The sequence below is a fragment of the Phyllostomus hastatus genome, unplaced genomic scaffold (genome assembly GCF_019186645.2).
Source record: "Phyllostomus hastatus isolate PE091 unplaced genomic scaffold, TTU_PhHast_1.1 phas_contig_148, whole genome shotgun sequence".
In the NCBI taxonomy this organism is placed as follows: domain Eukaryota; kingdom Metazoa; phylum Chordata; class Mammalia; order Chiroptera; family Phyllostomidae; genus Phyllostomus; species Phyllostomus hastatus.
Window position 1 is genome coordinate 4,203,027 of NW_025333607.1, and position 25,510 is coordinate 4,228,536.

Below are 25,510 nucleotides of genomic sequence, written 5' to 3' on the forward strand. Positions count from 1 at the left end.
GATCACCAAGTTCTGGGGTGGATGGCGGGGGCGGCAGCACAGCAGTCATTCCGTTTTGGAGATGCGCGCTGAGATACGTATGAGTGACATACATCATGTTTGGGCTTTGTTCCTGCTCAACTTGGGGTGAGTGGGGGCAGAGAAACAGGTGAAACGCCGCCAGCCATGAGTTGGTGACTCCATGAACGGGAGCACGGAGAGGTTCATGGTACTATCCCGAGTGCTCCGTAATGTTTGAGCTTGTGCTTAATAAAAAGTTTAAAGTTTTCCTTTGTATCAACGTACTTGGCTTTGGGCCACAGGCATCAGGAAGGTCAGAGCTCATGTTTTCATCGACTCGGACCACAGACTGGTGCTGACCAGAGGGGGAGGGGAAGGGGGAAGCAGAAGAGGGTAAAGGGGGATAAATAGTGATGGGAGGAGACTTGACTTGGGGTGGGGAACACACTGTACAACACACAGGTGATGTGTTATAGAGTCTAATCCCTGAAACCTATAAGGGGGGGGCCCAAAAAACCCCGGAATTATCTTCTGGAGGGTGGCCCCTTGTAGTACAGGCTTCCCTTGCTAGGTGAATGTTCTAGAAACCCATCTGTATCAGTGCACCAACTGGTGTTGTTGTGAGAGGCTGTGCTTGGCTTCAGTGATTTTTTTTTGAAGGTTCATTCAACGCGTTTGTCCATTTCATGATGGGGGATTTATGGGCGCACTTGCCCACGCTGCACTGCGTGTTCTGGGGGTTTTCACCAAAAACAGCATGACCTCCACACCCCACCCTCTCTTATTCACCTCATCTTGCCCTGAGCAACCTTTTTTTTTTGTTTTCCCCGGATGAAAAAAGTCCTCACAAGGAAACGTTCTGCTGATGTGGAAGAGGTGAAACAAAAAACGGCAGAAGAACTAAAAGGCATCAAAATCGACGAGTGGAAAAAACTTCTCGATAGGTGCACTGCATCAAACGAAGAGTACTTGGAAGGTGACTGGAGTTTCAACATGTAAGAATAAATACACAATCTTTAATAAACCAATTCAGTTTTGAGGGGTCCCTCTTCATATATAATTTTATTAACCAATGTCACCTCAACACATGCAGTTGAAAAAAAGAACGGACATTAAAGTACTTTGTGGAGCTGGAAGGAGGGAGCCCTGTGACAGGAGCTCAGGGGTGACTGAGGCACCCCTGGAAAAGCCTCCTGGCGAAGATGGGGGGCCCAGGAACCCCGATAACCGGCCTGACCAAATGCATTGCCCTTTTGCACACAGTGAAAGAAGCTGGCTTTCAAACCATCATGATACGTTGTCTAGAAACCATGTTCCAATATCCTTACATCATTAAAGCAATGGCTGTGAAGACTGAGCATCGCTAAAAACCACCTTGCTCAGTGAAAAGTACCAGGATACAAGATTTTATGTGCTTCCCGGCTCAGCTGCATGAACATATGCAAATGACGACGGGTAAGGAAATGCATCCAAGGGATATGGATGGCAACGTTTGAATTATGATTGATTTCCCCCCTAAACTTGGCTGAAGAGAAAATTCATAAATTCAAGAGAAAATTCACGAGTTCAAGGCAAGCCTGAAAATGTGGCTCAGAAGGATTTGCATTTCTAACCAGTTCCTGAGGAGGGGACGCTGCTGCCCTGGGGACCCATTTTGAGGACCGCCCAACCTTCACTCCAGGCTCAGAGCCCCGGAGCCCACGGCCCGAGCAAAGAGCGCACAACACGGCAACCAGCGAGGTAAATTTCACCTAAGGTTTCCCTGGGAAGGTGGAACCGAAGGGCTACTTTGCACACTAAATAACCATCTCAATCAGGATTCAATTTCTCACTAGAAATGTCTGCTCTCCTTAAACTCTTCCAGCTCTCCTTAACATTACTCTTTCAGAATCCTCCTCGTCTCTTTTAAGCACTTGGGTTCCTCTCGCTCAGTGGAAGCGAAACCTTCCCAACTCCCAGTGCCTGGCTCCCAGGGTTCCCATCCGGGCCCCTTCCTGCCCCTCCCCTCCTCCGGGGGAGCTGAGCTGGTGGGCCCTGCAGAGAGCAGCCTGGGCAAGGAGCAGGGCCATCATCTGAGTTATTATTGTACATAGCAACTCTCTTCTTTCTCCAGCAATCGTGTGTGTGCGTGTGTGTGTGTGTGTGTGTGTGTGTGTTTGATCGCGTCTGCAAAGTAACCAAAGCACAGCCCCGTGACCGAGGGCACACCTGCTCCACACACCAACTATAGCCCCCAAACTGTGACAACCCGGCAACGCACACAGCCCGCTCTTGTTCCAGGGCCCAGCCCTTTCATTAAAAGCCACCTGCCCGACAATAGCTCAGCTTTATCTAACTACCTAACGCCAGAACGCAAACAGCTCTAATTCAGAGCCCAGGGAAACAGTCCTGTTCCCCTGATGCAGACCGAGCTCCGGTGACCCAGCCTGGGGCTGTGAGCAGGAGGTGGGACCAGAGCCGGTGCCTTGGCACTGCCTGGGGTCTCTCCTCCCGAGCTGGGGCTACAGCCGGGGCCACAACCGGGACCTCATTCTGGAACTGGCACCCCAAGCTGCTTCGCAGCACAGCTCACCCACAGGGGACGGGCCAATGGGACAGCCACCAGCAAGGCTTCCTTAAGCACGCTCGGGTCCCGAGTCTGCCAGTATTGAGTCCCAGAGGCCCCTGAGGACCAGGAAGGGGACTATGAGGTGAAAATAATGAGGAAGGGAGCGGAGCTGCTTCCTCCTTCTGCAAGAAGAGCCGGGCCCGAAAGCGGCAGCCGTCAGTCACCACCATCCCTGAGCGCCAACCCCATGCCAGGTGCGGGCCGGGGCTCCTTGGGGCGCCCTTCAGTAATGCGATTATTCTGGAATCATTCCTCGCAGCCACAGCTAACGGCCCAGTAGGCCAGCCTCGCTCACCCCATAGCACAGGCGGGAACCCCAACCACGGCTCAGAAGAACGGACGCCTGGCCCAGACAGACACTGGGCTGGCGCCACGGCGGGTCTGCCCGGCGCTGGCCCTTCGCCGAGGGCCCCGAGAGTGGACGTGATGTCTCAGCCATCACTCTACCCCCGCACTTCACACAGAGCTCGGCGCACACTAGGTGCTAAGGAAATATTTGTCGCACACCAACAGGCCCCTCTTTGCCTGGCAGGTAACAGTCCTGGGGGGACAGAAAGCTTGGAGGCTGGAGAGACAACTGTCCTGTGAGGACACAGCGGCACAGATTTCTTGCCAGCAGACCCGGATTGGAGTCCCCCACCTGCCAGCTCTATGACGTTAGTCTCTAATTTGTCTCAGTTTCCTGACCCATGCATGTCCTCTGGGGGCGCTGCAACAGTGTCCTAAGAGCAACCCCTCACTCCTGCCAGCATATTGCCATGGGGGTCCCTCCTCTCCTCCAGAGAAGGGTGTGGGGGCACCTTGGATGGTGCCCCCAAGTCCTGGTTGGCATTGCATTTGCCAAAATGGTACTTAATAAAGTTATTTTCATTTCTAAGAGAAAATAATTTTTTTCCCTAAACCTTTCCATTTTTGTTGGTTTGGCCTCGTGGAAAAGAAAGGGAAGTTGCGCACGCTGACCTTCTGATGGCTAACGGCGTCCCTCGCAGGGCAGCAGTGTGTGTGTGCTGGGGGCTGCGGCTGGGGGAAGCGCAGAGACGTCGATAGCGTCTCGTTCCTGCTCTCGGCGGGGCAGCGAGGGGGCCACGAGGGACCAGGGTGCGGGGCTTCTCCCAGAGCCACCTGCTCGCTCACAAGATGGCGCCACCTCTCATCTAACCCTCGTGTGGGTGAAGATTCTGTTTCCCCATCTCGACAGGAGAAAAAGCCGAGGCTCTAAAAGATGGAGTGAACTGCCCACGGTCCTCAGGTGTCTGAATTCCATGCCCAAGCCCCAGTTTAACCCCCAGCCCAGGCCAGTGCGTCTTCAGCACCCAAAACCCAAGACCCTAAACGAAGGGCGCTGGAATCACAGACCCGAACCTCGGTCCGGCGGGCCGGCTGGGGTCCTGAGCAAAGCTCATGGGGCACCAAGCTCCACAACACACCCCGGTGACCTTTTCCTCAACTCCAGGCAGTTGTCACTGAGTTCGCATCTGAATTACAACGGACAACTTCATTCCTTTGGTCTAAGCTGGTAGGGTTTTTTTCATTAAAAAACTTTGTTTTATTTACTGATTTTAGGGAGACAGACAGGAGGGGGGAGAGAGAGAAACACCGATTGGTTGTTGCACTTATTCATGCATTCATCAGTTGACTCCTGTATGTGCCCTGACTGGGGGATTGAACCTGCAACCTTGTGTATCAGGACGAGGCTCTAACCAACTGAGCTACCTGGTCAGGGTGGTAGAGTTTTTTTTTAAGTGAGAACATACTAAGGAAGAATAGGTCAGATTTTGCTCTTGAGTCTGCACAGTGGCCTTCCTCAAAGTGTGACTCGCCTGGGCGCTGGTTCTAATTCAGAGCCCAGGGTCCTCTACGGGCAGAAGGAATCTGAAAGCTGGGACCCAGAACACGGAGTCTGCGCTCTGACCAACCCCCTGGGTGGACGCACTAGGCTCTGGAAACTGCTGAGACACAGTCACCAGCACGGAAGGGCCGTCTGCACGGAAGAGAGAACACTGGATGGACGTGCCAACTGCCTGTTAAGCAGACGGGTTCCCAAGGACGCCACACAGAGGCGAGACGCTGTCCGCCTGCCTGCTTGACCACACTGGCCATTTCCTTAGCCAACTTTTGCGTCAGGGGTCCCTCAAAATACTGCCACTCACTCTCCGTTAAAACGAACACTCAGAGAAAGGAATCAAATTAACTTGCTTTCACCACATCGGAGCTGTGATTTCACTGGCTCAGGAGATCGGCATCAAAACAAAGAGATCACTGATGTAGCAAGCGGGGGGACTAACAGAGAAATAACCACCAGGTAAAACAGCCCATGTGTGCCTGGACAAGGGGGTCAGCCCCAAACAGGTGGCTTCCTTGCTCTCCCAGAGGGCTGTGCCCTGAGCCTGCATCCTTGGAGAGTGGGAACCAGCTCAGCTCAGACTGAGTGAACACCCTCTTTTGTCCTCTCCTATCACCATTGCTCTCCGTTAGCTAACGGGGCGTGGGAAGCCATAAACCTGCTTGGAAACCACAGTGACGCACTCTTGTTCAGGGCTTGCGCAGCGTGCAGGAGAAAGAACGGGAATGTCTTAGATGAGGTCTTCCGGAGTGAAGATGTAACACGACGGTGAGAATCAGAACCTTCCAGGGGAAGGGCTCTTGGAGGTCGTCTGCCTCTACGGCAAAACACTGGAATTCTCCCTTTCGGTTTGAAGGTCTGAAGGCGGCTATCAGCTCTCCCGAAGTCCCGCCTTGCCCAGGATCAATGATCTCAGGTCTGTCGACCACTCTTCGTCCGAAATGGCGTTGAGTGCCCCCTCTCCTCTGTGGTCCCACACACCTTCCTCTGGACACAAAACCCTTCTGAGAGTGGAGCAGGAGCAGGACACCGTGTGCCGCATGGTCCCACGTGGGCAGAGGGCAGCACAGCTCTAACCTCCAGCAGCCGGAGGGGCGGACTCCGGGAGCCCAGACAAGGCTGCCCCCAGCTGCTCACAGCGCTGCGGGGGCTGCGGGTGCCTTGATCTGCAGACGAGGTGAAACCAAGGCTTGTCCTGCAAGCACAGGCGCCATAAGCCACAGGTGCCATCTGCACTGAACACCTGAAATCAGCATTTTGAACTCACACAGGTCACTGCTATGGGCGATATTTACTGCATCTCCCTGCGCTGGTTTAGGCCGACCACTTCCGTCTGGTCCACATCCGTTTGCACCCCGACAGGACCACCCACTGCTTCAGCCACCGGTTCAGCTCAGTTTCATCCACGTGTTTGATTTTAAAAAATGCAACCTGCTCCGAACTCTCACACCTCGCTTATTGCTGCCTCTGCCGTTACACAGTTAGTTGTACAGGTTCCGTACAGGAAGCCGTTACACAGTGTCTCTGCCGTTACACACTCGTACAGGAAGCAAAACTCTTGCGAACCTGAAATCCCTCCCTGTGAGCCACTGCTGATGCAACGTGAAAGTGTTTCCCACTCAAACAGCATCTGCCCCCACTGAATGCCAGCTCCTCTGTCCATCCTTCCATCCAACATTGCTGCCCATCGTCTTTGGCTGAGGGCAAACGCAGGGTGATTAGTTGCAAGGTGAATGGCACATCTTGCCCAACAGACAACGAACACACAGTAAGCCAAGGGCAGGGACACGGAAGAGCAGGTCAGGTCCTGCTGAAGCCGCAGATCAAAGGCGGCTGAGAAGATGGAGCAACTACAGGAGGGACATTTAACAAGGACGGTGTCTTCAAAGAAGTTTAGGCCAGACTCGTCTACATTTCAAGTATTTAGGGGAGACTTGGGAAAATGTCCCTCCATCCTCATCAACTTGCTACTTTTTGTTTTCTTGTTGTCGATCATAGTCGTACTAATGGCTGGGAAGCAATCCTACTGTCGAGTTATAAAAGTCCTCTTTGCATCTTTGATGCCAGTTCTTTATCAGCTGCTTTGCAAACATTTTCTCCCAGTCCGGGGCTTATCTTTTCCTTCTCTTTGCAGTGCCTTCAATGAAGCAGAAGTGTGTGGTTAATGATGACGTTTTAAACTGCAGTGGATAAAACAAGTGATCGTGGCATAACAAAGACTCCACCACACCTGGGTGCGTTAGCTACTGACAGATGTTTGAACAGGTTTGTTCGAAGGCATGAACCCTGCACAGCTCCCCGCAGGTTGGTAATGACCAGCTAGAACACGCTGACAAAGGTGTCGCACCAACGGGCATGTTTTTGTAAATGAACCACCCCGGCTTCCGGTTATGCCCGTCTTCATGAAGTGCTCACGAAGCGTGTAATAATCCATGCATGAGCTTTACCGTGAGACAATGTCACACCTGTTTCATAGAAACTCTCACTTCCCACCACTTGGAAACCTGAAAAATGATCTTCCAGAGTCTTTCCTGTCCATACAGTGTCCTCCATGGTCATGTCTGCCCACTCCTTCAGGACGCTGGGGGGTGGAGTGAACTGGGCCCCGAGGCCCCAAAGACACTCAGACTGGCTGAGAGTAGCTCTCCTTCCTTAGATTCTGACCTCTTCTTGGAGAAGTTTTTATTACTCCATTTGAAGATTATCCTTCTGGGATCAGAGAAGCCGGCTGGGTACCTAAAGACTAAAACCCATGTTCTGGTCGGGCGGCTCGGTTGGCTGGAGTCATCCGGTGCGTCAGAATGTCGTGCTCTGGATTCCCGGTCAGGGTGCGTAGGTTGTGGGTTCAGTCTCGGGTTGGGGTGTGTACGAGGCAACCAGTCAGTGTGTCTCTCCCACATTGATATTTCCTTCTCTTTCCCTCTCTCCTTTCCCCTGTCTCTAAAACCAATGAAAACATATCCTCGGTGGGGGGAGGGTTAAAAAAGAAGCGATGAGTGAAACCCACCCCTGCACTCAGCTGGCCTCTGGGAAGCAGAGCCCGGGGCGGCGGAGGCACAGCTGGCCGACCGAGCCGGGCTGGTGACGCCAGCGCCTCGGGGCTGGAATGGGTTCCTGCCTGAGCTTCGACAGCAGAGGACGGTGTGGACGCTGCAAGGACACAGAAGGCACGCCCTGGGCTTCGAAGGAACCACAAGGACAGAGGAGACGGCCAGCTCACAGGAATGGGGTTACACCAAGTTCAGTGCCTCCCGGGTCATTAAGTAAAAAATCAAAAATAAAATAAAGTAAAATAAAGCAACTAAGGCCAGCCTTTGCAGAAGCCCCTGAACCCGCAGAGCCCCAGGCCAGAGAGAGAGCAGCGTTTTGCCCCCGGAACATGCCAGCTCTGTGCGATGCACGAGCAGCCTTTGCCTGGTTTCGGAACTGGGAGAACCTCCGAGATCCAGGTGCCACAGAGCCTCCAGGTCCCGCATGTGAGAAGGAGAAGGGTCTCGAGAGGGAGCAGTTCTACTTTCTGTGGCCAGCCAGCATCCCGCCACCTTCCCGCAGCAGGGGCGGCGTCGGCCTTTCCGGTTACAGTCTCATCGGAACAACACAAGGCGCCTGTGTCTCTCACAAGGCTGAGCGCCTCCGGGGGTGTCCATGCCCTACTTGGCCCTCGGCCTCACCTCCCGAGCACCTCTCCTGCCATTTTCTGTGCACTCTGAAGACCCTTGGGGCGCATCAGCACTCTCACGGCCAGTCCAAGTGATGTTCTCAGTATCTCTCAGCCTCTGTTCACAGCACATGCACTTCTCTCTCACTGCACAACGCGGTTCAGCCACTCGCTCTGTGCCAGTCCCGCTAACAGCTAACCACTGCTTTTGGTTTCCCGCTTATTCTTCTAGGGTCTTTTTAATGCATACGCCAGCAGTACAAACATCTATTCTTTTTTCTTCTTTTGATTTTTTTTTACAAACATAATTAGTATACTTTGCTTTTTCATTCAACAATATTCCTTGGAGATATATCCTTGACATTGCATATCTATCATCTATCTATCTATCTATCCATCCACCCATCTACCCATCTGCTAGTCTGTCTATCCAACCTCCCAAAGCCTTGGGTATTTTATTTAAATTGATACGGTTTCCCTAGGGAAATGTATGCAAAATGTCAACAATCACATCTTTTCAGTGACGAAGGATATGAGAGATGAAAATTTAAAGTAAAACATAAGGCAATCAGATGCTCTCTGAAAAGCACTGGAAGATTCTTGCAAGTGAAAATTTTTCACATCACCCCGTTATAGCAAATGCTACAGCATCAGCCAACATCCAGCCGGTTGCACAGGGCTGGCGTTGCTGGGTGCAGTGAGCCCTCGCCATACAGAGTCTTTGACGATGGGCTTGATGACGCCATTGCCTGAGCTGGGGATGGGGTCCATTATCAGCAAAGCACCTTGTTTCGTATTGAACAGCTCTCACTGCCTCATGTGTTATGCCCAAACTCGGCAGCTCGAAGAAAACGCATTCATCATCTTACCATTTCTGAGGGCCAGAAACTTGGGAGTGGGGTAGTGGTGTTTCTGGCCCTGAGCCTGTCACGTCGTTGTTCTGAAGATGTCAGCAAGAGCCCTCAGTTCCTCGCTCAGGGTCTTCTCCGCAGGCCACCAGGCGCACAGCGGGGCAGCAGGCTTCCCCCGGAGCAACGATGCAAGAAAGAGGAAGGGAGGTGAAGCCCTATCCCCTACATCACTCCCGCCAACTTCTGTTCAGTAGCAGAGTCACAAAGACCAGCCCCTACTTAGGGGGGGGGCTGTGAAGCTCTACCTCTTGGGGGCAAGAATATCAAAGAATTTTGGAGTCTATTTTAAAACAACCATGCACCCCACGATTCTCTGTCTCTCCTAGCCTTTTACTTTTTATTTTGGTTCTTTAAGACAAAGAGCTAATTCTCTTTTTTTTCTTCAGTTAATTTTTCTTGAGTAAATTTCTTCAGTTGTTTAAGTCACATAGAACGTACCCACGAAGAACCTCATTGGGTAAGTCCTGAGATGTTTCGTGTCCTGAGCACCACATCATTGTTACCAGGAAACCAGTGTTCTACACTGTAGCCTGGAAGATGGGAGGCAAGATTGAATTCAGGGTCACTGGCTCTGGTTTCTGTGTGACAGGCCCATCTTTTTCACGGACTGGCCAGCAACTGGTGTTTCTTCCACTGCTGTAAAGTCAGCCACCTGATGCTTAGCAATAACGAGCTCGCCTGGAGGCCAAAGAGCCAACACCCCTCATGGACACAGGCGTTAGGACCCCTTTCTCACTGTCATTCAACATGGATGCAGAGCCCTGGATGCAATATAAAGAATGCAGGAACGCCCTTATACGTGTGGGTGTCAACAGCATGAGTTCCTAGACGTGGAATTGAGTGGTTAACGGCCATTGAGAATTTAACAGACACCGTCAAACCGCCCACAAAGTGATCATGTCCCTTCATCCTCCACGACAGCACTCAAGGGGGCCCAGTTCTGCCTGCCTTCACTTACACGGGGCCTCCAAACAAACGTGTAAGAGCCACAGCTGTTGGCTCTCATTGAGTCGGCGGACAGAGGAGTGGGGCTCCTACCTGTGAGAACTTTCTCAATGTGCGGCAAGTCCAGTCCGCATCCACGATGGTACTTTGGAAAGGAGCCGAGGTCAGAGAGCTGGGAGAGGGTCAAAAGGGGATGGGGCGTGGCCTCAGCCCGCACAGGTGGTAAGCACCTGTTCTTACAGCTGAAGAGCATCCCACGGTCCACCGGAGTCATACCCTCTTCAACCAGTCCCCTGCTGATGAATATTCAGGTTGTCTCTGACCTTCGGCCAATTACGAATGATGTGCACCGCTGCCTCGTTCAGATGTCACGGTCCACGCTTGCTCGGGCATCTCCTCGTGTAAATTCCTGTGCCAGTGTGCAGTGCGAGGACAGAGCGGGTGTGCGCCTGCGACTCCGATGGGCACCGCTCACAAAGCGCCCCACACCCGGCGTCTAATCCACACTCCCCAGCAGCGCTCTGCCAGCACCGGCGTCCGCGGCACTCTGCCAGCACGGCGCGTTCCCGAACCTTCTTATCCGACGACCATTTGTCCGTCTGGTGCGTAAGAAAATCAGACTGAGTTCACATTTCTTTTACAGTCAGTGACTTTGAGCATCTCTTCCATCTATTTACAGCCATTTCCATGTTCTTTCCTATGCACTACACATTATACTTTGCAAAAATGTACTGAGCTCTTGGTCACTTTTATGTAGATTTGTAAACGTTCTTCATGAGATCACTTAACTTCTTGTTTATATGAATTGCAAATATTTTCCCCAGTTTGTCAGTTTGTCTTTTTCACTTTGCTTATGGCGACTTTAATTTTTTTTTTGCCAAGCAGTGGTCTTTCAACTTTTTTTTAAAAGTGTAGTTTAATTTGTAATTTATTAAATTAAAAAATTTTTAGATTTTGTATCATTATAAGAAAGGCAACAAAAAGAAGGTAATAAAAGAATTATCTCAGGTTTTGCCCTGGCTGGTGTGGCTCAATTGGTTGGAGCATCATCCAGCAGACTAAGAGGTCGCAGGTTCGATTCCTGGTCAGGACGCATACCCAGGTCGTGGGTTCGATCCCTGATTAGGGCACATATAAGAAGACAACCAATCGATGTCTCTCTCTCTCTTCCTCTCCCCCTCTCTCCAAAGCAATGGGAAAAAAAAGTCTTCAGGTGAGGATAAAAATAAATAAAAAAGAGTTATCCCATGTTTTTATCTAGTACTCATAAAATTTCTGGTTTTACACCAAAATTCCATTTGCATTTATGTAGGCTGAGAGTAGGAGGTATGAGTCAAATTTATTTTTTCTCCTAGATGGCTTCCCAGTTGTCTCAGCATCGCTTACGAAACAGCCCCCTTCCCTTCACTACGGGAGACACCGCGTGTGTCTCCGCCAAAGCGGTCGGTCTCCGGGCCCCCGGATGTTCCGGCGAGTTTCTGGGCGCGGGTCACACGGGCGTTTCTGACACGTGCAGCTCCACACGGCTCTGACCCCAAGGCTTCCTGGCGGAGTTTGACCTCTGCATCACTAGTTCCCTGGGCCATGCTTCTTCTGTGTCCAGGGTTTTCGTGTCCACTTCCTAAAACAAGCCTGTTGGCGTTTTCAGCGGGATAGCGTGAAACTCAGAAATGAACGCAGGGAGGAGGCCTGACGTTTTTATGTTGTTGAGTCCGAGGAGAGTTTAATGTTCTCTTCACAGCAGCCCTATAAAATGTTGTGAGGTTCATTACTAGGGATTTAAAATGGTTTTTGTGGAGTTTGTAAATGGGCTCCTTTCTTTCACGTGGTTTCCATGGGGTCGGCGCCCCCACTGTCCGCCTCAGGGGCCAAAGGGCCAAAGTCAAATGACCCCCACTTTAGGGTCTCTCCATGCCCCCCAACCACGTGCTTCCCTCCCGTAAACTTCAGGAGGAACCCGTCGCCACTCCTGCGTCCCTGTAACCTGCAGTCACCGAGCTGTTTGCCTTGCTGACCAGGGAGCACCCCTCCTTGTTCTTTCCTCTACAGTCCGAGCAATAGAAGGTTCCTGAAGGAAGCCAGCCGCCTGCCAGAGGCCCAAAGTTTAGCTTGACGAGGCCCCATCAAGGTCAGAGGTTGGAATAGCCCACAGGTCCCCTGTGGTCCCCCTGCAGCTGGCTGGCCCTGTCTCCTGTGTGAGGCAAGGTGCGTCCCCAGCCCCCTCCCCGGGGAACCAGCCCAGCTCTGCCCACCCTCCCCCGGCCTCTCCTTCTGTCCCAGCTGAACGAAAGCTTTCCTGGGTTCTACCCCCCCCCCCGCCCCCGCTCACCGACTGCCCCGTGATGCATCTCCTGTCAGCTCAGGGGCCCTGCACTTCTCATTCTATTTGAGGTAATTAACTATCATCTTCAAACACAGGCTTCCGAGAATGCCAGACCCTGGGTTACAGGCAGTGGGGACGCGGCTGCTCTGACTCACTCCGCCGGGAGACACCCCGTGCTCCCTGCCCCGGGCACGTCGACGCTGTGGAGACCAGGAGGTTCTGCAGTGAAAAAGCCCGCCTTTCACAGACTGACCTGACCAGCTCGGGCCCTGGCTGGGGGCGGGGCCGTCAGTGTCCCCTTCCCACAGACTCGCTGCCCAACCCCCGGTAGACAGTTGGGGCGACCCCAAGAGAGTGTGACCTCTGCGCCATGCCAGGATGCACTCGGTATGTACGTGGATGGGGGAGGGTCCAAGCCCCCCCCCCGCAATGGCTGCCCAATGCGCCACAAGAGGTGAGACCACAGGAATCTGCTAAGACCCTCGAGGCCGGGGGCAGACACCTCCCCTGCCTGACGGGTCCCCAGGGGTATGAGACGTGTACACAGTGGGCCGCCCTGCTGCAGCAGAAGGGAAAGGACGTGAGGGGTCCCTGTTTCCCACTGGGGGAAGGAAGCTTCTATGTGGGACAGAGGAAACACTAGGAAGTAGCTAGAAACACACAGAGAGGAAGAGGGAAGCCGAGGGGAGGGATGTGTCTTTGCGCTTGGAGCTGGTGGCCAGGGTGGGCCTCCCTGTGCAAGGTGGGGCCCAGGCCTCTTGGGAGAGCAGCAGGCAGAGCCGGCAGAGGTGGGAGACTGGGACCCGCCCGGCATGGGCCCTGCCACTCCCAGGGGGTGCACAGTGCCCCCTGGCCACCAGCGATTTCCTGCAGGGACTTAGGAGTTTGTGACTCACTCACGGGGACGGCTTGCTTCCTGGCACGCCCCCTAAGCTCCCCCACAGCAGTGGCCTCGCGGCCCTCCTCCTGCTGTAAGTAGACACACGTGGTTCCATCAGGGGAGACCAGACTACCCCTCACCCGGACCTGAGAGTCCACACTGGGGTGATGTTTTCCCCTGGCCCGTCCTCGGGGTGGCGGGGGGAGCATGACTCTGGAAGGACAGGGGGTGTGGGGCGACTTCTGTCCCCAGAGAGGCAGCAAAGACCAGGATCTGGTGTCTGGGCTGGGCTGTGGTGCCCCCGACAGGTGCAGACTTACAGTTCAGGCCTTAGAGTCTGATCAAGAGGAAGAGAAACACGATTGGGACAGATGGGCGCCTTGTGGACAAAGCCAGAGCAGCTCTTGAACCTTTTTTCTATGCAGTGTTTCCCTGTAAAACAGCCCACACCGAACACTAACTAGCCCACCAACCCACCGAGCCAACCCACCGACCGACCAGCGGACCAACCCGTCGGACGACGAGGGTGAAACCATGACTCTGTTTCTCTCTCCCTCTTTCCTGTTCCCGGCATGGAGCCCTGGGGACGCCCAGGGAGCCGCTGCTGGCCCTGCACCCATTTGCTGTTCCACCTCGGTTTCCCGCCCCAGGCCTGGGACCCAGCTGCGGCTGGTGCCCCAGGGAGACAGCAGCCGGGACCCAGGCCGAGTCTGTCGCCTCCCCGGAGCCCTGGCCCCCACGACAGCGCCGCCGTCTGATCCTCCTCCACACCCACACACCGGACTCGAACACTCACGGCAGCTACCAAAGGCCCCTGTTCTCACAGCGCTCGCTCCCCGGAGCCACGGTGACACGCTGTCCTGCTGTCCCCGTCCCTTCCGGGAGCAGCTTCTGCTCACGCCTTGGCTCCGCAGGGGGCTGTTTCCACCTTCCGAGGGGTTCCTGGAGGCTGGGTCTCCCGGCAGGGCGGTGCGGGCGAGACTGTGCCCAGGCTGGGGGTGGCTGCATGGCCTGCGTCCTGCAGCGTCGTTCCCACCCAACGAGCCCACGCACTTAGACGGAAAACCGGCGCAGAGAAAGGTGTCGGGGAGCCCCCCGGACAGTGTGCACCTCGGGTTTCTGTCCTTGCCACCTGCCGGTTCCAAAGCAGCAGAGCTCCACCATCGCCTCGCTGAAGCTCACTGTCCTTGACCTCCAGGCTGACATTGTCTTCTGCCACACTGATACAGGCCCTGCTTCTCTGGGAAGGGCCACAGCTGAGGGCCTGGGTGGGGCTGGGGCCTGCAGCCCTGCGGGCGTCCGACAATGGCTTGAAGACAAGCGGGCCCACGCCCACCAGCTCCCTGAGCAGCCGGGGTTCTGACTGGGCTGCCCTGAGGCCCCGCTGCTTCCCTGACAGAACCCTCCTCCGGGGCCACCAGACCTCCTGCCTCCTGGGCGCCAGCCTCCGGCTGTCCCTCCGGGGCAGCCACTGTGTGTAGCCCGGGGACACCGCCTCTCTCTCCCAGCATAAGGCTGGCGGCTGGGACAGTCCCTCAGTTCAGAGGCTGGCACAGCAGGAGTGCTGGTGGAAGACAGGTGGCTTGTCGCCATGTGGTGATTCTCCTTCTGGGGGAGGCTCTTCCCCTCGGACCCTGGAAGCCCCGTGTCTGCAGCTGGCGGAGCAGGGAAGAGGCGGGTGGGAAACGCCCGCCTGCTCCTGCCCTGCCCTGAGGGACACGGACACGTGCCCCCTTGGAGGGAAGCTGCCTGGCCCGACTCAGAAGGGAGGCTGGGGGACCTGTGGGATCTCCTTCACAGGCCCACGCAGGCAGGAGGCGCTGGGGTCTTGGAGAGACCAGGGGCTCGCCGAGGACTCCCACCAGCTGGGGGCGTGGCCAGGAGTCCAACATGGCTCTGCCCCTCCTCTTGGAGGAAGACCTGTGTCACCTCACATGCCCCCCAAAAGGGTTCTGCAAAACGCACAGGCACTCCTGTCCCCTCAGGCCACCGAGTCCTTCTCTCCACTCCCTACTCAGGAGAAAGCATCTTCCCCAGAAACAAGCACTTCTCTGAGCTGGGCTTAAACACACCAGCATTCGCCCAGCCTTCGTAAAACCAGATGCTTAAAAATAACCTAAACACGCTCACAAAACCCAACCCCCCAACAGTAATTCACAATAAAATATTAACAAGCCCGTCCCTGTTCCGTTGGGAGCACTTAAAACCTTTCTCTGAAAACACCCCCATCCTCCCCCAACTCGAGAGAAACATGTAGCAAAATGATGCCAGAAAATGGTTCTAATGATGTGTTCCAGCGGCAGGGGAGCCGTAGCTTCCAGTGCTTTTAATATATTTTGTTACAAATTAATGATGTATGTGTGATCGAGAGTAACTCATTAAACGTGTCATAAAGCGAGGCACTTAGATGTGATTGGGATCCCAATGTACTCCTAAACATTACATTAAATACATAAATCATTTTGTTTTTGCCCCACTTAAAGTAGGAAACAGCCAGGGAGGCCAATGTAATTATGATAATTCTATTGAAAAAGGTCCAGAAAGTACAAGGATAGGATTTGCACAAGCATCAGAAGGGGCAGTGCGTTCTGGCCGGTCTGATTTTTGTCTCTTGTGATGATCTCAGCTAGATGCAATGGGGTGTGGCCATCAAGCGGGCTAGTACTTCCAGTGACTGACAGCTCCCTAGGGCCAGGGCCGCCAGTTCCCAGACACGGGGGACCCACCAAGAGCTGGGGTCTCTCCTAGGCTACGCTGGCCTTGCCTAGAAACCACATCTGGAGTTTCCCAGGGATGCTCAGTGCTGATCCCTAATCCACGCAGCCCCAGACCTCGGGTGGGGGGTGTAGGTAGCAGGGGGAGGGGAGGACTGGCTCGAGGGTGCCAGTCCAGCCTCCTCTTTCTCTGTGGCCCCACAAATGCAGGGACTTTCACTTGTGCCAGTCCCAGCTGTGCCCCTGGCACCTAGGAGAGTGCCTGGCCCTTGGGCAGCCCTGGCCGACTCTGTGGAGTCAATGAATGCGCCCACCCTCCTGGACCGAGTGTTCCTGCCTCCTCGCTTCCCACTGAGTGGCCCCCCTCCCTGCAAGGAACTGTGGATGGAGCGGCAGGCCAGAGGGTGTCGGGGCTCAGCAACAGGAAGGCCAGGACACAGGGCAGCAACATAGGAACTTGCTGCGGCTGACGGAGAGGCTACAGCTCAAAGCCACGGACAGGCCTTGCGATTCTTCAGGGTTTCCGGACAGAGTTCTCGCTACTGCTCAGGAACAAGGTGCCCTGCCTCCAAACACCGACACTGACAATGACAACGATGACAACAATGACAACAGCAACAAAACGACAACGATGACGATGACAACAACAATGACAATGATGATGACAACGACAAGAACAGCAACGACAACAATGACAACGATGACAACAGTGACAACAAACAGTGACGACGATGACAATGATGACAATGACGACAATAACTATAAGAACGACAATGACAACGATGACAACGATGACAACAGCGACAATGATGATGATGACAACAATGATGGCAACAAACAATGACGATAACAGTGACAATGACAATGACGACAACAATGACAACAAGGATGACACCAACAATGACAAGAACGACAATGAAAATGACAACCACGACGACAACCACCACAGGAGCCAAACCCTGAGCGCCACTGCGCCTCTGTCGGGAAAGGGGACGCACTCCGTAGCCCGACAAGGAGAGCACTCCGAGTCCCGCCTCCGAGCGCAGCTCCGACCCCGTCAGCCTCAGCCTCCGCCGTCTGGCATGTCCCCCGCTTGGAGAGTGAAGGCCTGTCCTGTGTGTGGTCCTGCGCCCTTCCCGGCCTCAGTCTGACTCCCCCTTCCGACCCAAGGCCTGCTGGGCCCTGTCCCGGCACCGAGCTGGGGGAGCCAGACTGCTGCCCACCGGCCCGCCTCCCCCTCAGAGCCCGCTCTCTTCTCCAGGCGCCCAGAGCGGCAGCCGTGGTGCTTCTAGAGGCCAGCGGCTGCTCTGCTCCACCCAGATGCCTCGGCCGGACTCACATGCCAGCGGTCAGGCCTCCCTGCAGGCATGGAGCTCATGGGGGCTGCTCCCGCCCAACTGCCTAGTCTTCTCTGTCCCCTCACCCCAGAGCCTGCACCGAGTCACAGTCCCCTGGGGAGCCACCCCTCTGCCACATGCTGCTCTGCTTGCCCAGGACTCAGCACCCAGAGGACTGAAGGCTCGTCTCTAAAGGGACTGCTCCTTGGCCATTTCCCCCGAGAACCCCCCTCCCTGCGCCAGGCTGCGCACCTGGGCCCTGCCTCCGCCCTGCACAGCCCTGACCTCCTCCGGCTCCCCGACTCCCCTGCTGGGTGCGCTCCTGAGGCAGGGGCCACTCCTAATTGTGTCCCCACGCCCCGTCCAGAAAAGAGGCGCAGTCACATCTCCAGAAAGGACAAACCTCCGGAGTGCAATCACCCTGCTCTGCTCCTTAGACTTCGAATGGTGCAGCTGCAGGAAGCCCTGCGGTTCCAGGTGAGTCTGCACAGGCACACGCGTACACACACACTCATACACACACACACACACACGTGTACATACGCGCGCATGCACACACAGAGCCCGGGAGGAGTCAGGACTGGAGGCATCCAGACCGCCCGCCCCGCTTCTGGGTGCAGGTGCTTCTCAGCATCTTCCAAGCAGAACTAACCGGCTGACGTCTGGGAGGCTGACACTGGTATAGGAGGCTGAGGAGAGCTCCCATCCCCACTGACGTGCTCACTTTTTCTGGCAGCTGCACGACAGCAGAAGGTCCAGCGTTTGCTTATGGAAAGGGGTCACCACTGGCAGAAGTTTCTGGAAGACCTCAGACAGTGCAAGTGCCCCGACCTGCTGGGACCACCTTCTGCCAGCCATGGCCGCCTCCCGGACCTGAGCGGCCGTCTTCCTGCCCCAGAGTCAGAGGCTGCCTGCGGTTTCACCTGCCCTGCCCTGCACAGCCCCTTCCCGGCACCTCCCCCTGGGGCCCAGCTGTGCAGGAGACTCCTGGGAACTGAGCCCCTTCAGGTCACGTCTGCAGTGTGCGCGACACCCACACGCATCCCTGTGGCCAGAGCCCCCCCTGGTCCCCCAGCACTGGCGCTTCCTCAGGGCATCCCTGGGGCCAGCTGTCGCCAGGACAGGGAAGGTGGGGGTGGGGTGTCGATCATCTGGGGGGAGAGAGGAGCTCGAGTTTCTCCAGGATGCTTTGAGTGCTCAGTGGGGTGACCAGGCGTGAGGCTGGAAACCCAGGACAGCTGGGCTGGGCTCTCACACTCACACTCTGATTCCCCACTGGGGCGCCCGGTCACGAGAGGGCGGTGCTAGGAGGCCCTGTCCCCCCGCAGGGCCCCATGTTGACGCCGTGGGGGTCAGTGCCCGTTCAAGACCCCCCACAGGGCGGCCGATGACCCAGGCATGGGTGCGTCCTCCAATGCCCCCCTCAGAGGGGATCACAACACGGTGGTGGCTCCTCCCGTCTTGACGGCATTTCACGGTTTACAGGGCACCGTGTAAACCGTACACGGTTTACGTATGTGGTGTCGCATCCGATCACACAAGAACCTCTCGTGCAAGGCGGTGCATGACCCTCACCTTCCACTTACACACGAGCATCGGAGGTGCCCAGATGCCCCTCCCTCGAGTGTGGCAGAGGACCAGGGCTCAAACAACCTCAGGGTCCCCAGCAAGGCACCTGTCACTTCTACCCGGCACGGTGAATCCTGCTTCCTGCATCCGGTCTCATCAGCAGCAGTTTAAAACCTGCAGCCAAGACCCAGCAGCCCCAAGGCCTCTGCAGCCAAAACGCAGCTCGCCGGCCAGCAGCACCCACAGCCCGGAAGCTCACTAAGAAAGACTCTCAGAGCCACGCAGACCTAGGGATTCGGCGTCGGCCCTTCGCCACGGTCCGGGCGACCTGCAGGGGTGCAGCGCGAGGGGCTCTGTGCTGTGGGCAGCTTACATGTGCTTTCCCCTCTCCGTGTCAGCTGACGTACCCTCGCCCACCAGCGAAGTCGGGGAGGGCGCGGAGAGAAGAAACGTCCACCTCGTTGCTCCCCGAGGACCTCAAGGAGGGCAGGTGTGTCCCCTCTCTGTGAGGAAGGTCTCCACCGTCTTCCTCCCCACTCCCCGCCCCAGCTCCCTGCCGGAGGGGCACTTGCAGCCGGGGCACGTCTCCTTGGCTGGCTCCAGCTCTTCCCCGCTCTGGCCTTCAATTTGACCAAGCACGCAAATGAAGGATGCGATTTCATCTTCCTTGCTGTCTGGGAATCCTGCCGTCTGTTTAAAGAACCCTCAGTTTGGTCCCGGACAGAGCCGTGACTTCCTCAGCCTGCGGCGTGAGGACTCCTCTCCCCCTCTTCTGAGAGAGAGCCTCCCTTCCCCTCCAGCAGGGGCACGACCTGGCCAACATGCCCAGCAGAGCTGGGGGGGCAGAGCTGGGGGGGCAGAGCTGGGGGACTGGCAGCTCTGCTTGGCCACAGGCCTCACCCTGCTTCCCGCCACACGGGAACTTTAAAGAGGCGGAGCCAAGCTCTATCCCAGAAACTGGGCAAGGTCTTAGTCGGCTTCGCTAATCGAGTTACACGTTACGACGATGACAACGACCCCGGCCTGCCCGCCACTGTTCTCCAGCTGACCGGAAGTCACCGTCAGCCTGTCTTGACTCTTCCCCTGGCAGACACTTTTTACAGGATACTTTCCGGCGCACACCCGTGCTAAAATCAGGAGTTGGTCTCCTAAGTTTAACTAGTGAGCTTCCGAGACCTTTTATTTTTTCCTTCTGCATTGTTGCAGCACAGCGGTCTGAGGCTGCCGCGAGTGGCCCAGTGGCCAGCAGCGCTGTCTCGTCCTGCGGGAAGCGATGGTCATGTTCAGGGCACACATGGGGGCAGCCGGTGGCACCGCCCCCTGGGGAGGCTCCCCGGCAGCCGGCAGGTTTGTGGGGGGCAGGGAGAGAGCACTGGCTCTTCTCTCCCCGGAGAACAGGCACGAGCTCTCTCTGTGGGCCCGGTCAGCGGCGCAGCATCCCCTCCCAGTCAGTGCAGAGAAGGGCGACAGACACTCCCGAGGACACATTAAACTCGCTCAGGGCTACTTGACGGTTCGATGCACCGTGTACTGGCTGCCGCTTTTCTCTGGGACTAAGAGCAGGCCCTTCGTGTTCTCTCGCCTCAGGACGATCTGGCCCTAGGGAAGAAGGTTCTGCACAGACCGTGTCAGGCTGCCTGCGGCTGCTGCCCAGGGGAGGTGCAGTAAGCGTCTCTTTAGCAGCTTCTGGCTGAGTCGGCACCGAGCTTGCCCAGGGCCTGGGGTCCGGTCTGGTGGTTCCAGGCTCGTGCACGCCTTGTCTCCGGAAGTCACTCCCAGTCCTTTGCACTAAGGGGACCCGTGAGGCTGGCCCGTGACTCAGCCTAGCTGCCCGACAGCCCTTGCTCGAGAGGCAGAGGTGTGGCCCGTGGGCCTCCCAGAGGGGCCGGTGCAGATTCCCTCACGTGTCCAAGATGTTCACGCCGCCCAAGACGCGGTGGTGGATCTCGGAGGGATTCGGAGCTGAGTCCAGACCTCCCTCCCCAGACCTCCTGCTTCCAGGACCCAGCAACGTGCTCGGCTGCCCTGGGACTTCTAAGCGCGACTTCGGAGCACAGTTCAGTCTGAAGAAGATGGGAGATGGGACAAGTGACAGTGGAGGGTGTGTGTTCAGTGCCGGGGGGCGGTATGTGGCCAAGTGGGGGGAGGGCAGTGGGGCGGGGGTGGGGAGCCTTCGACTCTCACCTGTTTTCCCGCACCGGCACTGACCACAGGCGGGTTTCCAGGCCCTGCCCGGTCAGCTCGGCCGGCACTCTTCCCACCCTGTTTTGTTTTCTCTCTCAGCAGACCTGCTTGGGGCCGGCCGGCGGGAAGCTCTGTCGCCGCCCAGGGAGGGCCTCTGCTGTGGGCCGCCGTGAGCCCCAGTGTCGGCCCCAGGGAGGAGCAGGGTCCAACCCTGACAGTGTGTGACTCCGGAGGAGGAGGGCTGGGAGGGCGGAGGGCTGGGGCCCAGTTTCCAGCCTCCTGCTGAAAGGGGCGCCAAACCAGCGGGCTCCACACGAGAAAGAGAAGTCAGCCAAGTGCAGACGCAGCTTTGGTTTTCCCAGCCACAAGGCTAGGTGCTCAGAACCCTGCAGCCACACCCACAAAGGGCAGGGGACTGGCATTGGAGGGGGACCGGAAAGCAGGTCCTTGCAGAGAGCACCTGAGGGAAGCTGAGCACGGGAAGCAGCGAGGTCACCTGGCTCCCCCCATCCCCGGCCTGAGGAGGGGGATGGGGCCACTGAGCTCCCCTGCCCTGTCCGGGGACCTGCCTGAGGCCATTCGGGAAGATGCCGCCTTCTGCTGCACACAAGGGAGCTCCCAGGCTCGAGGGCGGAGGAGAGGGTGTTCCTGCCCCTGCCAGTGGGAGAGAGAATTCAGGTCTCGGGTCCTGTCCCACTAAGACATCAGGTGCCGCTGTGACTTGTCGGCACTGTCCCCTTGGCCTGCCCCGGCGCCCGCACCAGGAGCGCGGGCCCTGGGGGAGCGGCGCAGCCCGGGGAACCGCCGGGAGGCCTACCTGTACCGCTGCCACACCGACTGCCTCTCCTCGGCCTTGCACACGTGGCCCGCATAGTACAGCAGGAAGAACAAGCAGTTCCAGGTGGTGGCGAACCAGGTCAGGGTGAAGGGCGCGTCGAACGTGCGGAAGGTCAGCTTGGCGAGCTGCGTGGAGCCGGCCCAGGAGGCGCACACGCACAGCACCACCGCCAGGCCCCAGGCCAGCTTGCGGAGTCGCGGCCCCGAGCCCCTGCAGCAGCCGTGGCTCGCCCGCCCGGCCTCCGCCCCCGCCGCGGCCTCCGTGGGGCCCGGGCCGTCCCGGGGGCGCTCCTCCCCTGCAGAGAGAGGGCGGTCAGGTTAGCGAGCTCCACACCTTCCTCATGCCCAGAACGGGCCACCCACTGCCCTGGGGAGGGGGTGGGAGGGAGCTCCTTGGAACAAAACTTCGAGACCAGGGCACCCACCCCACTGCCTCGGTCAGGGCCAGCCACCCTGGGGGGGGGGGGGGGGGTTGGGGGGGGGGGGTGGAGGTAGCTTTCAGAAACAAAATAGAGAGTGGGGCACCCACCCCACTGGCAGGCTAGTGGCCAGCCACCCTGGGGAGAGGATGGGGAGGGAGCTCTGGCAGCTTCCTGAAATAAGACTGAAATAGAAGAGCCCTGCCTGCTGTGGCTCAGTGGATTGCGCACTGGCCTGTGAACTAAATGTTGTGGGTTCGATTCCCAGTAAGGGCACGTGCCTGGGTTGCAGGCCAGGTCTTCAGTAGGGGGCGTGTGAGAGGCAACCACATGCTGATGTTTCTCTCCCTCCTTCTCCCTCCCTTACACTCTCTAAAAATAAATACATAAAATCTTTAAAAAAAAAACCTTAAAGAGATTTCCTTTGGTTTTCTTATCCTACCTGCTCCCCCAGAGCGTGTTGGAAATGCACAACCTCAGACCTAACTCCAGAACCCCAGAGCCAGAATCTGCATTTCTAGCCTTGGGAAATGCTTCTCCAGAACACACGATCGCAGAAGTAGCTTTCTGCAGTCTGTGTCCGCTGCCTGAGCTGCTGTGCTCCTGAGCCCGGGGCAGCACCTGGCACCGGATTCCCTCTCCCCCACCCCACCCCGAGGGAGCCCCAGGCCTTGACCTCTGACAGCTCCCAGGGCCTGGACAGAAGCCGCTCCCTGTCTGTCACTTAAAGGCATGGACGCCAAGATTCTCATCCCATTCTGCACGTATGGCAGAGATTGACTTTTCCCTCTTATCTCTTCATGTGTCCGACTGGCTTCCTGCCTGTGGCCTTCAGTCCCACTTAAAAGCCACAGCCGCGGGCGGCTGGCGCTGTGAACGGCTCCGGCTGCTGCCCTTCTGCGCGTGTGACTTCTGTAAACCGGGCTGGGCGGCTCTGTTCCCGCAGACCGCGAGACGGTGGCAAAGGCGTCCTTGCCCACTTTTGGTTTTCGTTCACTGTGGAGTGCACGTCAGTCAGGCGGAAAGCGGCACAGCGCTGTAGCCTGCGCTGGGCGGAGCCTCGGGCAGACGCAGAGGGCAGGAGACGGCAACCTGCCTTTCCTGTGCGGCCCGGCACCCCGCACCAGGGGCACCCAGCGTCCAGAGGCTGGCCCCGCTAGAGGGGTGCAGGAGGGGGGCACTGACGGTGCTGGGGCCAGTCGCACTCTATTTTGTTTAAACTCAGTAATACTTGAAGTGGGTTTAATCACACTAAACCAAGATTTGCCTATCGTGCTTTCTGGCACGTAATCATTCTACAGGGCAAAAAAAATCCTGATTCAAGATCCTCTACGATACGGGTGTTGGCCACCGTTATCATGGACTGCCGGCCCTGGACGACCTGCTTTCGCTAGAGGCTCGTCAGGGAGAGACAGTGTCCTTCTCGATGCCCTGTACGTTGTGCTCCGTCACCTTCGTTCATATCTAACCTCCCTGCCGTGTTTCCTGTCTGTGTGGATCCTGTCCGGGAAGCCCTTGGAGGACCCAACTCTCTGGGCTTCCAGCACTCAGTCTGTCTGTCTGTGTGTCTGCCTGTGTCCCGGGCCGCAGGGCAGGGAGAAGCAGAGGAGCACAGAGGCCGGAAGCCACCAGCGCGTTTTTTCCACTGTTGACAGAATCCCTGCCACTCCAGGCAAATTCAGTTTCGGTTCACACGCCGGTGACCGGACATTGGGGGGTCACCCTCTGTGGCCTTGCATTATTTCTGAGCAGCCTTGGGGGTTGGGAAGGTTTCTCGACGGCCACATCCCCGTCAAAAACACACGCCGGAAAGGTGGCTGTGGAGAGGGGAAGCCCGTGTGAGAGTCAAGTGCGTCTGCACAGTTCTGGCGTCCCACGGAGACGGGACTTGGGACGAGGCAGAGGGAATTCTGGCATGCATCTCGTTTTCACACTCAGTTCCTCGTTATGGAAAATGAAGCTTTAAAATGTAAGGAATTAGTGATAGCTGATGCTGCGTTGCTGCTACGATGGAACAGAAACCACCAAATCACGCTGCAGCATCTCGTTACACGGCCCCTACAGACCTGGGCTGAACAAGCTATTCTCTAACCTCCACCCAGTCTGGATCATTTGCCCAAGGGACTAGCAATGCACTGAATCGAAACAAAGGCATTCAAACCTAAAACCTACAATGTCATTTAAAAAGGAGATCGAACAGTCTTTCCCAAGTGTAATGCAGTTAACAGGCATTATGAGAAAAAGAATTCCATGGTCCGGAAAGTCTGGAAGGCACCAGGCACATCAGAGACAGGTTCCTTCGCTGTGGGAACGTCCAGGGCTAATGGACCTTGTGACTTTCCGAAAAGCAGCCAGAGAGTGGGAGCTTCCCCTGCCGTTTAAATGTAATGGCACCCACCACCCAGGGTAGGATGGAGTCCCTCGGGCAGCACACTGCGAAACGCTGGAATCAACCCATAAGAAAGCATAGACACCCAAATCTAATTCACAGAAAACTTTCTATTTCGTGGCCTCTTAGAATAACAAACATTTATCAAATTCATTACCTTACTTATTCCCAACACTTCTGTTAAACTAGAGCTACCTCGTGTAAGCTAAAAAATAGTCTTTTAAAAAAATTATTTATTTATTTTTAGAGAGAGAGGGGAGAGAGGGAGAAAGAAGGAAACATCAATGTGTGGTTGCCTCTTGAGCGCCCTCTACTGGGGACTGGGCCTGCAACCCAGGCATGTGCCCTGACTGGGAATTGAACCAACGACCCTTTGGTTCGCAGGCTGGCACTCAATCACTGAGCCACACCAACCAGGGCTAAAAATATTCTTTACAAGTACTCTCCAAAATACTGAACAGCATAAATAAAAACAATCTCTAGTCATCTTACTGCCCTGAGATATTGCTGTTGATACTCGCCTGCGTTTCCTCTTCTACTGTGTCTGCACCTCACACACGCACGCACGCAGGTCACACCAAGTCTTCGCCCAGCACTCGTGCACCCTCCTGCACACCAGCAAGGACTGTCCCTCCCATGGGGCTGCACGCAGCCGCCGCACCCTCGGTGACTTTCAGCCATCTAGGAAGTCATCGGGAAGCGCGTGCCCTGTGCCGAGAGTTGGGCGGCCAGTCGGTACATAAAACGGGACTACTGTTCTTCAGGAACTCACGGTCAGTCCAGGAATCACCCATGGCCCCGAGAAAGGACCCCTACGTGCAAAACGGAGAGGTCTGGACTGTCGTGGAAATGCCCAGCTCGGTGCCACCGGCACCGGCTGTGGTGACAGCAGG

The 25,510-nt window shown here is 56.4% G+C and overlaps 1 protein-coding gene across 2 annotated transcripts in view; it reads right to left on the minus strand.

The window, feature by feature from the left end:
- Window positions 1-25,510, minus strand: part of SLC35F3 (solute carrier family 35 member F3) — a 256,002-nt gene that overhangs the window by 37,049 nt on the left and 193,443 nt on the right. For both annotated transcript variants that reach the window (XM_045861756.1, XM_045861760.1), the window contains one exon: window positions 21,790-22,105. In XM_045861756.1, the coding sequence (XP_045717712.1) occupies window positions 21,790-22,105 (316 nt within the window). The remainder of the gene's footprint in view (window positions 1-21,789; window positions 22,106-25,510) is intronic.